This window comes from Peromyscus leucopus, chromosome 14, assembly GCF_004664715.2.
Source record: "Peromyscus leucopus breed LL Stock chromosome 14, UCI_PerLeu_2.1, whole genome shotgun sequence".
NCBI classification, from domain to species: Eukaryota; Metazoa; Chordata; class Mammalia; order Rodentia; family Cricetidae; genus Peromyscus; species Peromyscus leucopus.
In genome coordinates this window covers 42911693-42929168 of record NC_051075.1, presented here as the reverse complement: position 1 = coordinate 42929168, position 17476 = coordinate 42911693, and the positions used below count along the sequence as shown (strand labels likewise).

General features: G+C 39.4%; 1 protein-coding gene across 1 annotated transcript in view; it reads left to right on the top strand.

The window, feature by feature from the left end:
* Kcnh5 (potassium voltage-gated channel subfamily H member 5) overlaps positions 1-17476 on the top strand; it is a 297452-nt gene that overhangs the window by 19452 nt on the left and 260524 nt on the right. Inside the window, exon 2 of the mRNA XM_028858007.2 lies at positions 2530-2653. Within this exon, the coding sequence (XP_028713840.1) occupies positions 2530-2653 (124 nt within the window). The remainder of the gene's footprint in view (positions 1-2529; positions 2654-17476) is intronic.

The window sequence follows — 17476 nt, the reverse complement described above, 5'->3', positions numbered from 1 at the left end:
CACTGTGCACTTAAAGACAAATTATGCTTTCTGACTCATCTTTGCAGAAATCAGCTAATCTTCCTCATCATGCTAGCTAGGTTCTCCAGAGGGATACTGTTAACTATTCTTATAACAAAGGCTTAACTCAAATGTCAGTTTTTTTTTTTTAAATACATGAACCAAAGGGAAAAGAGGATCTGTTTTCTAAACTTATGTGTGGTTAAATGTGATGATGAGTTTGGACAAATGTATAAACATGCATCTCACCTCACGATAGTGAGCACTTACATCTCCCAGCTAGTTTTTCTTCTGTCTTTCCTGTCATCCCCTCATTCTCTTCAGAAATCATTGTCCTGGATGATTAGCATAATCATCACCTGAAGCATTCATCACCACCATCACGAAGGGGAAACCATTGTGTGGCTCCCTATTACCACTGCAGCTTTGTATTCAGATGTCACATGGACGACTTTCTTCTGCCCCATGGTCCTTTTTAGGTTAACCCCCATTGTGACATGTATCAGAAGTTTGTTCCATTTTAGAGTAAAGTGGTGTTCCTGGTAGGAATTTGACACCATTTAAAAATCCATTCTCTTGATTTACATTGTTTCCAGTGTTTGACTACAATGAGTGAATCTGATGTGAAATTTTTTATGGCCTTTTTTGGTGTATGTAATGTTTTTATTTCACTTCAGTAAACAAGTAGGGTGGACCTCCTGGGTCACAGATGAATATTTAACTTTACAAGAAGAAGCTGTGCTGCAAAGCGATCATAACATACTGTGCTTTCTTAACATTCTATGTTAATATCTAGGTCCAGGGGCCCCATATTCTCACCAGTGAATTTAGCATTAGCATTGTAGCTGCTCTGGTGGGTGAGTGGTGGGCTATCTCTATGCTCTTAATTTGTACTTTTCTCATGTCTTGGGAGTGGGAACGTGTGCTATTGGCTGTAGCACACCTTGAGATGTCTGTTCAAATAATTTCCCCAGCTTTCTTAGTTGGGTTGCTTGACCTTCTGTGGGAATTCCCTATATATTCTGGATTGGAACTTAGGTATCTGTTTTATGAATATTTTCTCCCAGGCTGTAGGTTTCCATTCTATTATCTCAACAGTGTCCTCCGATGAGTTGATTTTCACCTTGATCATGCCCAATTTATCAACGCTTTCTTTTGTGGTGATTGCTAGGAGTTTTGCATGATCAACTTTTGTCTTCCTTAAGACTGCTGAATTCCCACCTGTGTTTTCTTCGGAAAGTTTTGTAACTTTCACTTTTGTTATGAGATTTACGACCTTTGACTCCTTAGCTTTATGTGACTTTCTGTTCAAGGTCCACCACCTCATCAACTGTCCCTACTAGGAATCTTGTCAGGGTGGACAGTCAAGAAAGCACCTCTGAGTTCTAAAGGATTTGACTTTTTCACTATTGCCTTCAAAAGACATTTCTCATATATCTTCCTGTGCTTGATTTAGTATCCATTCTGTTAGGTCATTTTGATTGCTACTTATTTATGTTCTTAATAAGTAAACTTGATAAGAAGAACATAAAGTATGCTCTTTTAACCTTTACTTCATTCCAATATCTGATTCTGAGCCCCATCTTTCACATAGCAACTATCATTCAGTAAATGTTGAGTCGCATTGTTGTTTTTAGGAGAACTGATTCTGAGTCAGGATTTCAAACCTGCTACCCATAATTTAATTTCTATTTTTTAGATTCTACCCAAAGATGAGCCTAAAGGAGATTATTTTATAGTAGATTTAAAGTAAAATATTCCTTTTACTTCTTTTAAGATATTTATTTAAAATAGTTTTATTCGTGTTATTATTATTTGAATTCTTTTTCATTTTATTATCATGAGACCATTAGCATTGCTAAAGTTGCAGCCTGAAACTGTTGGATTTTTCAAATATACTATTTTGAACTAATGGCATGCCTAAAATAAACCTATATTTCTGTGTAAAATAGAGCAGCAATGTCTTTTTTATAGAATACATATATTTTTTAGGTGCTATGTCACATGAAGATGTGATAGAGTTGAATGATCTCATTTTCAAAGAAGACACTTGATTGCTATTTTAGATTAGATTTTTCAAGATCAAGTAATATAATGAACAAAGAATCTGTCCCATCAAGTCACATTTGCATAAATAGTGTTCTTTGGAGGGATGTAGCCATCTTGCCTGTGTTTACAACATCATTATTCTGAATTTGTATAAAAGTGACTGTAGCTCATTTTAATAAATTAGCATATGTTTAGCCACTATTGCTACTTACTATTAAGCATGTTCTTCTTTCATAAGATCCTTGAGTGCAAAGAGGTGCCATGCATCGTTTTCAGTGGGAATTTTGGTTTGTTTTATGAAGCTTGTAGTTATTGCAGATGTCATCAGTCAACATACTTAGATGATTATGGCACAAGTTGTATTATTCGTCTTATAGCATACAGTCATTGCATTTGTCCATCTTTTAAAATTGCCTTTTGATCACTTGAAAGACAAAAAGTTGTTCAATAAAGCTAAGTGTTTCTCTCTTTCTTCCTCAGAATCAAGTTTCTTACTGGGAAACGCCCAAATTGTGGACTGGCCTGTAGTTTACAGTAATGACGGTTTTTGTAAACTCTCTGGATATCATCGAGCTGACGTTATGCAGAAAAGCAGCACTTGCAGGTAGGTGGATTGAATAACTTCGGAGTCTTTTCCAAATATGAATAAAATCCTGAGATTGTTTACCTATACTCATGACTGGATGAAAATTTTATTAGAAAAGTTAAAAAAAAAGACTTAATTGTGAACAACAAATGCTTATTTTAAGAGCTGTTTCTGATAGTTTTAACAAAGTAAGAATTTTGCTTATGTGTGAATTAATTCACTTGTTAAAATTTGTTTGGTCACCTATAATGAGCTAGGGGGTAGCATTGGTACTGGGTGACCACAGGAATAGCCATTACCAGGGAGCCACCAGTGATATTAACACCTCAGGAGCAACTAAAATCATTGCTAACAAAATAGAAAATATGACCCAGCCAAACGGAACATGGTCCACAAGAATGTAAAGGCATGAGAGTGAAGCATTACACTGAACTAATCCTGTGCCTCTATAGTGTTGATATAGTTACCCTAGCTGTTTGGTTTGTTTTATATAAAACAGAATCTGACATTTGTATTACTTATGACAACTTTAAAAATAGGTCATGTCTACAAGTTGAAAGAGAATTATGATAAAAGGGGATCAGACAATAAGCAAAGAAACAAACCATTCTATATAAAAGGAACTAATTTAGAATCTAAAACTTTGCCACCGTATTTCAGTAAGGACAGATGGGACATTCCCCCCTTAACACACACACTGGTTTTAGTTTTTCTTTAAATTTCTAGCTCAACTAAGTGTTGGAGTTAAATTATTTTAGAACTGAAAAGGATCTGGACTTTTCTTTTTAGTTCAAGTTCTGAGAAAATATATGTGGTGCTGTGTTAAGGGACTTGACCACAACTGGTTTTTGTTCCCTACCTATTTATGCTGAGATAGTGTGTGTGTATGTGTGTGTGTGTGTGTGTGTGTGTGTGTGTGTGTGTGTGTGTGCAAATGGTTTATATGAATGTGAATGATCTGCATCTTCATAGAGTCTAGATCTGAAACAACACACAGAAAAACTTAAATATTTTTTGCAAAGCAGATTCTAACACCTCTTAAATCTATTGAACCAGAGTTAGCCAAATCGGGTGTTCAGGGCCAGTAGTTGGCATGTTCAACCAGAAACTTAGATAATTTTGATGTTCATCAAGGCTTGAGAAACAATCTGTTCACACTTCCTTTTCCTCCCCCTCTTCACCACCAGACACCCTCTTTTTTTCCTCTATTGAGGTTATTCCTACATTTTTGTCTACATTCCAAAGAATGAAGCAAAAGAATAAATGAGAATAATGAAAACCTTGGCCTGCGATGGACCACACCTTCGGTAGTTCTGGTCTTCTGAACATGGGATTGAAACTTGATCTTTGTGCTAGAGAAACCACACAATACTAAGGGTGTGTTCAGTGTTGTGGGAGGTGACACACAAGGTATTGTGTGTCATTGTTTCCCTGTGTTTCCAGGAGAGTTTAAGTTAGGAACAGGGTAAGCTTCCTGGTCAACCTTACCCTGTGGGACAAGTGCTATAAAGAGCCCAATAGAACACACGTATACTCTATCTCTTCTTCTTGGATGATTGGGATTTCAGTTTTGTGCCAGATGCCATTTTCCGCTTAACAAGATAGATGATTCTCCAAGTAAGATGTGCTTGTCCTTTCTTTGACTCCAGATAGTTCATTATGTGCATCTTTATGTTTGCAACATCATATTGGTCTTAAATTAACTCTCTGTATTTATGTGTATGTGTATGTATGTATGTATGTATGTGTAAAGCGTGTATGTGTGTGTGTATGAATGTGTGTGTGTGTGTGTGTGTGTGTGTGTGTGTGTGTGTATGTAGATGTGAGTGGCTATGCTCATGCATGTGGAGGCCAGGGCAGAATATCCTGCATCTTTCTCTATTGCTCTTCATTTTAAGTATTTGTTTGTTTGTTTATTTGTTTGTTTGTGTGACAACTGAACTAACTGAACTAGTAGCTTACTCTTTAAGTTAGGCTACCTGGCCAGTGAGTTCCTGAGATCTACTTGTCTCTGTCCTCCAAACCTGGGGTTACAGAAGTGGGCAACTGTGCCCTGCATTTACATGGGAGTTGGGGATTTGAACTGAGGTCCTCAGTGCTCTTACCCATTAAACCATCTTACCAGCTCTCATTGGGGGTTTTATTCCTATTGCTTTAGTTATTTTTGCGAAGTATGACTATTGCTTTTGGGATCTCTCTCCCACACACCCCCCTCCCTTCAGTTTTTCAAGACAGGGTTTCTCTGTGTAGCTCTGGCTGTGCTGGATCTCAGTCTATAGACCAGGCTGGCCTCGAACTCAGAGATTCACCTGCCTCTGCCTCTCCAGTGCTGGGATTGAAGGTTTGTGCCACCATTGCTTGATGCTATTTGGATATCTCTTAAAGTTCACCTTCCTTTTTGTGTCCCGTGTGTTTGTCCTGTCTCATAATGTTTTATTTGGTAAATGTAGGGCTTTTCCCTTCCTACAGGCAGATACATAAAATATGTTTGTGCATTATACTAATATTTTTTTGTTTGTTTTAAAAGAGTTACTTTTTCTGGCATGTCACCAGTACCAGGAGTACCTTGAAAACAGGGATCTTATCATGCTTACTTTATAATTTTACTATGTTTTACATCATCTGCGGTATTGTATTCCCCGAAATATTGTACATGCTAATAAACTTATCTGGGGTCAGAGACAGAGCAGCCACAATATTAAACATAAAGGATAGGCAGTGGTAGCACACGCCTTTAATCCCAGCATTCCAGAGGCAGAAATCCATCCTAGCATTCCAGAGGCAGAAATCCATGTGTTCAAGGATACAGACAGGCATGGTGACTCATCACGCCTTTAATCCCAGAAAGTGAGCCTTTAATTCCAGGGAGTGGTGGTAGAAAGCAGAAAGGTATATAAGGTGTGAGGACCAGAAACTAGAAGTTTTTAGCTGGTTAGGCTTCAGGCTTTCGAGCAGCAGTTCAGCTGAGAGCCATTGGGATGAGGACACAGAAGTTTCCAGTCTGAGAAAATAGGACCAGCTGAGAAGTTGGCCAGGTGAGGTTAGCTGTGGCTCGTTCTGTCTCTCTGATCTTCCAGTATTCACCCTAATAACTGGCCTCAGCTTTGATTTTACTAATGAGACTCTTTAACATTCCTGCTACAATCATCTGTCTGTCTATCTTCTATATCTATTCTGTATATGTAACATGTGTCATGGCGTGAGTATGGAGGTCAGAGGACACCTTGTGGAAGTTGTCTTTCTGCCTCCACTATGTGAGCCCCAGGAATTGAACTCAGGTGGTCAGGCTTAGCACCATGTGACCTTACCTACTGAATTGTCTCACCAGTCCATGCTCTTCTTTGAATGCACTGTTTTCAGAACCTAAGAGTGCTTTGTTATCTGTCTTTATTAAATTATATTGTTTTCTTTTTGCAGTAAACTGTAACCTAGGTCTCCCATGCTTCCTCAAAGGATGATTTATTTATGGCATTTCATCTTGTGTCAAAGCATTCTAGGAAATTTTGGATTAGTTGGACTTTTTCACTGTGAAACAAAGTGAGCATGTCCTCCCTCAAGTCTCCTCCACCTCTCAGAGACATGCTTTCAAAAATGGTCACATTCTGAATAAACAGACTTTACTCACTGGTACAAAACATGGAGTGTGTTGTGCTCATCTGACAATTGCAGCCATGTGGGACCTACACAGAGTGGCTGATGAATGAGCAGGCGATACCTCAATCCTGACAGCTTTTCTTGGAAGCCTGATTTGTGTAAATGCATCTCCATTTTAAACTTTCTCATTCTTTAAAAAAATAAATTTTACCCATTTTGTGTTGACTGCACCATTATTTAGGAGAGTGAAGACCTAGAAATAATAAAAACATCTAGTTGTAGGAAATTTGTCTAAAAGTATTATAGCAAAGCTCTAACTTCCTAAACCACATATGTTCAAAGTACAACTGTGGATAAAGCAAATAACAAATTCCAGGACAGAAAACAAAACAAGACAGACAAACAAACAAACAGAAAAACAAACAAAGAAATATCTTTATTATACCGGATCTGTGCTGTGAGTTCAATTTTTTTTTTTTGTAACATGCAGCTTTCTCTCTCTTTTTCCTGAGTAATTTTATAAAATACTATGGACATAAAATGCAAGGAGACAGAGGAAGGGAAGAATAAAATTATACTCAGGTTTAGAAACATTAGGTTAGGGTTAAAGGTCACGATGTTATACTCAGTGATTCGGAATCACTGAACTCCACTGGAGTGTGATAGATCCCCTCACACAATAAAGTTCATTTTTAAGACCTACAGGTTTGCATTATGAAGCACTGTTCATTATTTGAAAGCTTTCATCCACCATTATGGTTTTGAGACTTCTTTAAGCCCTTACATCACATGCCACCATATTGTGATCGACTGTAGTTGAATGCTGGACTGTCACAGCTTTCCTTTTATTTATTCATTCTCTCCATGACATCCAACATCCCATACTTTACATCTCAAATAAGTTGGAGATGAGCAACCTTATATACATCCCAGCCTTGTCTGAGAACTACTGCCTCTGAGCCAGAGTGTACGGATTTAGGTAGTAATATGCAAATTCTATGAAGGTTCCCTCACATGGCTGTCCAGAGAGCCCTTCTAATGTCATGGTCTGTAACACGAATTGCTAAATGGTCTTATTAATCAGAAACCCGGAGCCAGATATTGAGGTGAAAGCTGAGAGATCAGAGGAATAGAACAAACCAGCCACAAATTCTTACCACTAGGAAATCCTCAGCCCAAGAGAGAGCTACTTCCTGTATACTCATATCTATATGCCTTTCTGTGCCCTGCCACCTCACTTCCTCTCTCTGCCCAGCTACATCACTTCCTCTTTCCGCCCAGCTCTATCACTTCCTGTCTGTCTGTATGGACCTCCAGACCTCTATGGTTAACTAGTGCTGGGATTAAAGGCATGTGCCACCACACCTGGCTCTGTTCCCAGTGTGGCCTTGAACTCACAGAGATCGGATGAATCTCTGTCTCCTGAATACTAGGATTAAAGGTGTGTGCTACCATTGCCTGACCTCTATATTTAGTATAGTGGTTGGCTTTTTCCTCTGATCTCCAGGCAAGTTTTATTTTTAGAGAACAAATAAAATATCACCATAATGGTCCCTAACTATGGCTAAGGCTTCTGTTTTTCTACTTCCTTGCTGCGTCATAGTAGTACCTAAAGTTTTATAGTTAAATCACACACACACACACACACACACACACACACACACACACACACACATTCTACGACATATTAGGATTCCCAGGATTTTCCAATCTATTCTGTTTTTATAATCTAGTAATTGAATTTCTAAGCCTTGGATTATTTGCTGTGCATTGGAGGACATAGAAAGTATTGGTTGTTCAAAGGACTATAGGTTTGAAGGGAAGGAGTTCTGGCATTTGAAACCTGTTATCAAGGGTTAGGTGGGAACTACTACTATTTTTCATTAACCTGAAACTTTAGAGAAATCTGTTTTGCTTTTGTTTCTCGGGCAGTGGGGTAGAAGAGCAGTTATGTAGGCTAGGTAGGAGAGCTTGAGGACAGACAGACAGATGCATTCAAAAATGCCTTGCTCCACCACCAGAAAGCCATTCCCAACCCCTTACCCAAGTCATCAAATTAGACAGCTGGTAGAGATGCTAAGAGGCACACTAGGAGATTTCACAAGCAGTTTTATAGACACAAGATTACCTCAGCAGCCCACAAGAGTACATCAGACTTGACGATGGGTGTCAGCTGGTTCCATGTGGCTGAGCACTCTGCTTCTCACAGGGCCACTGAGGAAAGCTGTGGGAAGGAAGAGATGTGTCAGTGAAATCAAACTCCCAAGGTTAGAGGGACCTGGTACCGTTCTGATTTCCTTTACTTGCATGCCATGGACCCACCATTGTGACTCCATCTACATCCTTTTAAGACCATATAAGAAAATGGGTTGTAGAACTTTTTTTTTGGTTAGAATTCACGTCTTTGAATTATTTTTAAATTACTTCTCTCAGATGCCAAAGGTGATGGTCTTGTCTGATTTTTCAGCTTTCATCCTTAGCTCTCTCTCTCAGAGCTCTTTTTCTCTTTGATTACATATCTCAGTTTATACTCCCATCCTCTACTTTTCTAGTGACTCTGCTGTTGCCCCCGTTCCCAAGCTGAACCCCACGCTTAGCAACAGCATAACTCACTCTGTGTTGGTTCTTTGATGAAGCATTTGCAAGTGTGTGAATTATAGCCTGATGTTATGTTGCCCTTTAAGAGTGGTGACTATATACCTGTGTGCTTCTCTCTGGGAATGTTGCTGGCCAATGGAAAAGTAAGATGGGTTGATAGGGCTCATGATTAAGGTTATTTATTATTTATTTTTAGAGTTACAAGATGCTTTTCTCTGTTGGAAGTCTATTAACCTTACAACTGTCTTGGCTGTTAAATATAATGGGGACTGTTTATGAGATTTCGATGAGAGAATACAGAATGCAAGGATAAAGAAACCCTGCAATGGGCCAAAGCCACATTTCCCAAAGATGTCCTTGGACAGATGTAAATGGAAGAAAAGCAAATGCTGAGTCAAGTCTTGTAGAGGCTGGGCTAGTCCTGAAGGGAATGTCCCCCTTCACTCCAAAGTTCAAATGTTATCACCAAGTCTTTTGTACTGCAAGAACGTGGCCATTATACAGGATCAGGCTAGATAGGAGGTTTGCTCCAACCTCATGGTTCACAGAAGTCACAGAATACTGGGTATCCTCCTATAAGCTACAGGGACCTGTCTTTTAGCAAACATGGCCCAATTTTTATCCTTGAATGTGGGTAAGCAAGGAAGTAGAGCTGACCTGTGGGCATGTTTTTGCACCTCCGCTCATACGAACCAGTCCAATAGTATTCCAGCAATCACATGACCTATTGTAATTTATAATTTCATGCACATTATCCTCTTAATCTTTACCCTTGAGCTATATTATCACTGTCATCATTTTGCTGATGAAGAAACTAAGAGCAGAGAGAAGGGGTCTGATGACTTGCTTGTTAAATAGAGCTTGCAATTGGCTCTCTAAATGCAGGGGTCCTCTGGTATACTGTGGGTTCTCAGGACCATAGGAGAGATGGGTCACCGCTGTGAAACTGATTCCATTTTCCTTCCAATGAAATAAAATAGAAGTCAGTTGTAATTCCTAAAGGGCAGCTTAGCATTCTGTATGAGTAGAAGTTATATAGCATAATTGCTACTTCTCAAATGTGAGTCCTTTCAAATTCCTTTAACCATTCAATAACTGCATTGAGTTTTGGTCAGCCTAAGTCAGGGCTTGGGAAATTGCAATAAAACGGTCAGCATTTGCAAGTAAAATATGCAAATGAACAAACATGCCCTCTCCACTTAACAACATAGCATTGTCCATTCATCAGTATGATCCGGGCAACCTTGAGCAGAAATAGTTTTATGTATATGCATAATATAACTGTATATGTTATTTATAATACAGTATTATTATTTTAAAAATGGTATATATTTATTTTATAGTTATATTCCATATTTATATTATAAAATAATTTATAAAATGTATTTTCATAATATATAAATATGTTTTATATATCATACATAAATATATAACATATACATTCATACATAATAATAGCCTTTATAATTGGAGTGGCTATCTCATTATAGTTATATTTGCATTTCTGACAGATAGTGGTGTTGAACTTTTTTTCCCTTCATGTAGCTGTGGATTTTTATTTTTTTGAAAAATGTCTAATTCAGGCCATTTATTCATTTCCAATTTTTGGTTGAGCATTCAAACTTCTTTATGAATTCTGAATTCTGAATGCAGCAAGCCTTCATCAGATGAAAACCTTTCAGATTCTACTGCTCTCGTCACGCTGTGGGCTGGCAGGAGCTTCGACTTACTTTTGTAGCCTATGCCTTACAGAGTCTCTCACCCTGGCCATGGCCTGCATCGCCGTCTTCAAGTGTTTCCTCTCTGTCTTCTGTTTCGTAGTTTCCAGTTCCAGACTTAGTCCTTTAGTCCTATTTTCTGTTGATTTGGGCATAGGCTGAAAGAAAGGGATGACGTTTCATTCTTCTGTATGTGGATATTCAGTTTCCCCTGGATAGTTTACTGTGTATGCTCTCTAATGTGTGTGTGTGTGTGTGTGTGTGTGTGTGTGTGTGTGTTTATGTGCATATGTGAGTGAGTATGTATGTATGTATGTGCATGAGTGAGTGTGTGTATGTGTATATGAGTGTGCATGAGTGAGCGTGTGTGCATGAGTGAGGGAGTATGAGTATGTGTGTGTGTGTGTGTTTACATGAGTGAGGGATGTATGAATGTGTGTGTGAGTTGTGTGAGTGTGTGTGCATGCATGTTCATGAGTATCTGTGTGTTTTAGCTCCCTGGGTGTAGACAATAGCTATAGGTATATGGGCTTACTTCTGGAGTCTCTGTTTTCTGCTCCCCGGGTCTGCACGTCGGGATTTACGCAGTACCTATATTATTGTGGCTGCTGTGGTCCTGTACTGTGTATTGCAATCTCTTATTGTAATTGGCTCCAGCTTTTTATTCTTTTATCCTCAAGAACACTTTTAATCCTTGGAGTATTCTGTACTTTCTTATGAATTTGAGGAATTTTTTTCTCTCTGTGAAGAATGACAGTAGTATTGCGTTAGAAGCCACAATAAAGGTCTATATTTTGTTGAGTGACACGGACATCCACACATTGTTCTAATCCACACACATGTAAGATCTTTTCATTTGTGTGTGTGTGTGTCTCCCTCCAATTCTTTATCAGCCTTTTGCAGTTTTCATTGTGGAGGTCATTTTCTCCCTGGAATTAATTTGCTCTCAGATATTTGATGTTCAGTAGCTATTAGAAATGGGCTTGCTTTGTGATTTCTTTCTCAGCCAGTTCATTATGGTGTATAAAATGCTAGTGATATTTCTATATTGGTTTTGTATCCCGAAACTACCAGATTTAGCTGCCTGTCCTGATAGTCTTCTGATGAGGTCTTTGAATGATGGTTTACAAACAGGATGATCTGATTTCTTTCTATTTGGATATCATGTTTTCTTTCTTTGGCCTAATTTCTCTGGCTAAGAATGCCGTACTTTGTGGACTGGGAGGGGTTCAAGTGGACAATGTTGTCCAGATTGTGTATGACATAGTCTCAACATCTCTCCATTCACTATGATAATGCTCTGAGATCATCATCTGTGGCCTTTTTGTGCTGGGCCTTTTTTGTTCTATTCCATTGTTTATCTCTGATACTTCTTTGTCGAGTGTTTATGGGGGCCCTGGATGATCTGCCCATCAATGAAAGTGGGATGTTGCTATCCACAGCTATCAATGTGTTGTAGCCTATTTCTCCCTTTAGATATAACAATATTTTCCTGGTAACATTGAGTATTTTATCTAATTTTGAGATAAGATTACTCTACGTAGCCCTGGTTGTCCTGGAACTTGTTATGTAGACCAGGCTGGCTTAGAATTTACAGAAATCTGCTTGTTTCTGCCTCTTAAGTGCTGGGATTAAACATATGTGCCACTATACCTCACCTTAAAAATGAGGTGTTCAATGAAGGGCAAGGGTTGAGAGAAAGAGACCGGGAGATCCCAGCTGGATCAAGAACAGAGAGGGAGAATAAGGAATAGGAGACCATGGTAAATTAAGACCACAAGAGAAAAGGAAGAAACAAAGTGCTAAAGAGACCCACAGAAATCCACAAAGATACCCCCACAAAAGACTGCTGGTAATGGTCGAGAGACAGCCGGGACTGACCTACTCTGGTGATGGCATGGCCAAACACCCTAATAGTTGTGCCAGAAACCCCATCCAAGGACTGAGGAATCTGGATGCAGACATCCACGGCTAGGCCCTGGGTGGAGCGCCAGGAGTCTAATTAGCGAGAAAGAGGAGGGTTTATATGAGCAAGAATTGTTGAAACCAAGGTTGGATAAAGCACAGGGACAAATAGCCAAACAAATGGAAACACATGAACTATGAACCAAAGGCTGAGGGGCCCCCAACTGGATCAGGCCCTCTGAATAGGTGAGACAGTTGATTGGCTTGATCTGTTTGGGAGGCATCTAGGCAGTGGTACCAGGTCCTGTGCTCATTGCATGAGTTGGCTGTTTGAAACCTGGGACTTATGCAGGGACGCTTGGCTCAATCTGGGAGGAGGGGACTGGACCTGCCTGGACTGAGTCTACCAGGTCAATCCCAGTCCTCGGGGGAGGCTTTGCCCTGGAAGAGGTGGGAATGGGGGGTGTACTGGGGGGAAGGGGAGGGGGGCAGGAAGGGAGAGAACAAGGGAATCTGTGGCTGTTATGTAGAACTGAATGGTATTGTAAAATAAAATAAAAGGGAAAAAATGAGGTGTTCTAGCATTAGTTAGATATATATATTATCGCCCATTGAGTAGATTCCTTTCGTTAGCACATAGTTACCACCTGTCCATGTCTTTCTACCATTTTTGGTTTACAGTCTACTTGTTAACTCTTGCTTGCTTGATGGGGAGTGACTTTTCCACTCTGTCAGTTTCTGTGTCTGTGTATCCTCAATGGTGAAGACTCAGGTACCACTTGTAAGCAGCATGATGGGCCTTGCTTTTTAGTCCATTCAGCCAATATTCATCCAAGGTTATTAGTGTTATGTATAGAACTATTTGTGTCATTTTGTTCATTTCTGGTTACAAATAGCCACATTCTAGTCAAGCTCAGGGCTTTCTCTTTGTTGCTCTCTGTATGGGTGAGATCCCATTCTCTTGATCTTTTATGTAAGTGTTCTGCTAGAAGGTTTTAGTCTTTTGTATCTCATCACAGGGGTATCTATTGTTCTTTTGTTTTTTCGCCCACAGGTGTAGTTTCTCTTGAGCATATTTTTTAAGTTGTTCTAGGGATGATGGATTCCCTAATTTTTATCTTGGACTGTTGTCTGGGACATTATTGTAGCTCTCCTTTGTTCTTCCATAGCATCTCTTAGTATACTAGTCTACATTAACAATCTTTTTCCCTCTCCATAACTTTTAATATGGTGTCATATTCTCTTTTAGTCCATTAGTTTTCTGTTGAAAAAAATCTCCCATGAATTTAATGGGGGTGATGTTAAGTGTGAATGAATGAATGATTTTTTTTGGAAGTTTGCCTATGAAATACAGTGATGAGGACATGTTGAGTCCAATCTATTTGGGGTCTTTTGGGCTTCCTGGCCCTCCTCTATACCTTTGTTTCTCTAAGCTTAAGAAAGTTATCAGATTTTCTTTGTCAGTATGGAAGTTTCATTTTCTGTTCTCTTCATTTGGGTAAGTTTTCATGTAGCCCAGCATGACCTTGAACTCATCATGTAACCAAGGGTGACCTTGAACTTTAGATCCTTCTGTTTCTGCCTTCTGGTTCTGGAATTCCAGACATGTTCCACCATGTCCTATTTTATGGAGTACTGGAGATCAAACCCAGGGCTCTGTCTACATTAGGGATGTACTCTACCAACTGAACTACATTCCCAATCCCTAGTATGGGGCTTACCAAAGCCTGAAAACTACCATATTCCTGAGCTACACCACTCCTGGTTATTCACCCAGAGGACTCTGAGCCCCACCATGGAGATACTTGCCCATCCATGGTCATTGCTGCACGGTTCACAGTAGCTGAGTAATGAAACCAGCCTCGATGTCTATCGGTAGATGAATGGGTAAAGAAAATGTGGTACTTACACTCAATGGGATCTTAGTCAGCCATAAAGAAAAATGAAATTGTGACATATTCAGGAAAATGAATGGGACTGGGACTCGTTTGTTATGTGAATAGGTTTTCTGTGCTTTCTCCTTTCCTTACCTCCTGGAAAGGTCAGACTTTGAACATTTGTTCATTTACACATGTCTCATCAGTCTTGGAAACTTTCTTTGTTCTTTCTAATGATTTTTCCCTTTTATTTCTTCAGTGTAGCAGTGGTACTTCAAAAGGTCTGTCTTTAAGTTCAGACATTTTTCTGCTTGATCTATCTTGTCATAGAGGCTTGTTCACATCTTTTATTTGACTCACTTCATTCTTCATGCCCAAAGTTTATAGTTGGTTCCTTTTTATGATCTCTCTCTTTGTTGAATTTCTTATTCATTTCATTAATTGGTTTCCTTGTTTCACAGAATTTTTAAATTCTCTTCTATGTCATTGAATGCCCTTCAAATTGTTCTTTGGAATTCTTGCTCAGACTTTTTGTCTATTTCCCTATCTCTGGAAAGTAACTTTTCTCTTTTAGCTCTATCATGTTACCTTGCTTTTTCAGACTTCATGTTTCCTTATGCTGATATTTGCCATGTCTTATGGATCAGTTGTCTCCACTACTGAGTGACTTTCATATTTGAAGAATTTCTTTTGACTCTGTCTGATTAGTAGGCTGTATTGGTTTTGGTTCAAGTTGGCCACTGCAGTTATGGTCTCCAAATAACTTCAACTGTAGTCAATGGCTGCGAGAGCAGTTCCTGGGAAGCAGGATCATAGAGACTGTTGCTCTTTGCAGGGTGGAGCTATTCTAGCAGCCTACGAGGGTATGGTACACAGGGATGAGTGCTTACCTAGTGGGCTCAGGCAAGTATAATGCAGCACACATGCAAAATATGAGGACTGTGTGTCATTTTCTGTGGACCATATTCCAATGAAGCCAGGTTAGACGGTTCCCAGGCATGTGTGGTATGGTTCCCATGGCAGAGGGGGCAGGGCTTCTGTGTAGTACCAAGTGCATCTGTTAAGTCTCCAGCAGAAATGTGGAGGTAGAGCCACGTTAGCATCCTGAGAGGAAGTTGCACAAGAAGTCAGGTAGGAGGAAGGGAAGGGATGTGCAACAGCAGCCCAGGTAGGAGAGGGTGTACTTCATGACCTGAGTATCCTCATCTGTCTAGAGCAGGGTAGTACCATGTCCTCCCTGAGGTCTCAGGGAGGCTACAGGATTGCTCCCCAGCAAAAATTTAGGGTGCCAGTGTGGACTTTTGGGGGTCTCCTGCATATTTTCTCATTGTGGCAGAGCTTTTCAAGTATTAAGTTGGTCTTGACCTGGGTAATGGGCAGTTGATAGACGGCTTTGTTCCCTTCTTTACTTGACTGTGTGCAGCCCTCATGCCCCACCATATTTCCAGTTCATCCATTCTGCATTCTAGCTCTCTCCTGTGAACACTGAATAGTAGCTGTTCTTACCTCCCTTTATCCTTTCCTTCCTTTGTGGTCTCTTCTGTGGCCACTCGCCAGTCATCTTGCCATGGACTTTCTTCTACCATTCACAGCGGACAGCTTTTGTGGCATGTAGAAGCTCACTCCACAAATCTGTGTTTACTTTGCATATTCTAGCCATATCACCATGTATCTGCTCTAGACACCAGCTTTAGAATTCTTCTGTGGGATACACTTATTTATGAACCATTTTCCTTGGTTTTGTTGATGGTCAGGAAATCCCTCTGAAGATCTGTACAATCTCTCAACTGGCAGCCACATTCCCATGGCCCCCTCTGTCTTCTGTAACTTCACTTTCCACCCTCACAATTATTATCCTTTGTTTCTTTGGTAGAATTTAGTATTTACTGTCTAGTCTCCACTTCCTATTGTCCGTTTTTAAAAAATGCTGCGTGGGAGTGTCACGAGAGACTAGAAGGTAGTGCAGCTACATGCCTCGCCACTTGTGGGAACTAAGTAGCAGATGCAGTCAGTGATATTAACAGGCTCTGAAGGAGATGGTGTATTTGATTATGGCTCTGGATCGGCAGCTGTCATCAACAATAATTTTCTTTTATCCTTGGGAGGTATGTTGCAGGACACCTCCCCAGTGGATTCTGGAAGTAGTGATAGAGTCAGACACTGCATAGCTTGTTTTCTCCTATGCATATATACCTATTGTAATATTCAATTCATAAATTATAAATAATAAGACATTAGCAATAATAATAATCACCGCAAAAAACAATTCTAATAATGCATTATGGTAGAACATGGCCACTCTCAAAAATGCATATTTAAAATTTGTTCTCTTAGTTTTCGACTAAAGAAGTATTTTATGACTTCTCTTTAGAAAGTTTGAATTTTCAAAGTCATTATTATTGTATTTTGGATTTATTAAGTAAAATTATTATATTATTAAGTAAAATAATTTTTACTCGAATAGACACACTAAAGTGGCTGATTTGCAAACTGAAACATGGGTTGGAGATCAATTGGGGAGCATGTAGAGTGTATGGACACCTATAGATTTTGAATACCCTGAGTAGGTAGTGGGGGTTTACATGCCTGGGCGGGGGCATGGAGCAAGATTTTAAGAGCTTTCATCATGTGTTCACAATGACACAATTTTAAACTTTTGAATTGTATATTTGAGAATTTGTAATTTGGATCATGCTTGACCATTGGAAACTGGAGAAAGCAAAACAATGGATAAGGGGTGGTGGTGGTGAGTCTGTTGGGTACCTGTCAGTGGTTTGTACTTCATGCAGTGACAGTCAGCATACCGTGGTCACTGAGATCTGAGTCACTGAGCAGTGCTGGTGTGAAACGTGTTTGCTAGAACCATGGTGACTGAAATTTGTGCATACAGAAACTGAAGGAACTACTCTCTCTCTGCTTCTCTATTTCTCTAGGCATGTGAAATAGCTTCTAAAGCTGTCAGCAAGATGTTTTAGCAGCAGTGATTAAAAAACATGGCTTAACATTTTACTCTCTATATGTATCCTGCCACAGGTTGCAAACCTTTAATGTATACAAAAATTTTGCTGAAATAATGGTTTACGTATTTTAGTTCATTGTACGGGTACATAATTTTAGGCAAAATGAAATACTTAATTGTAGACAATGAT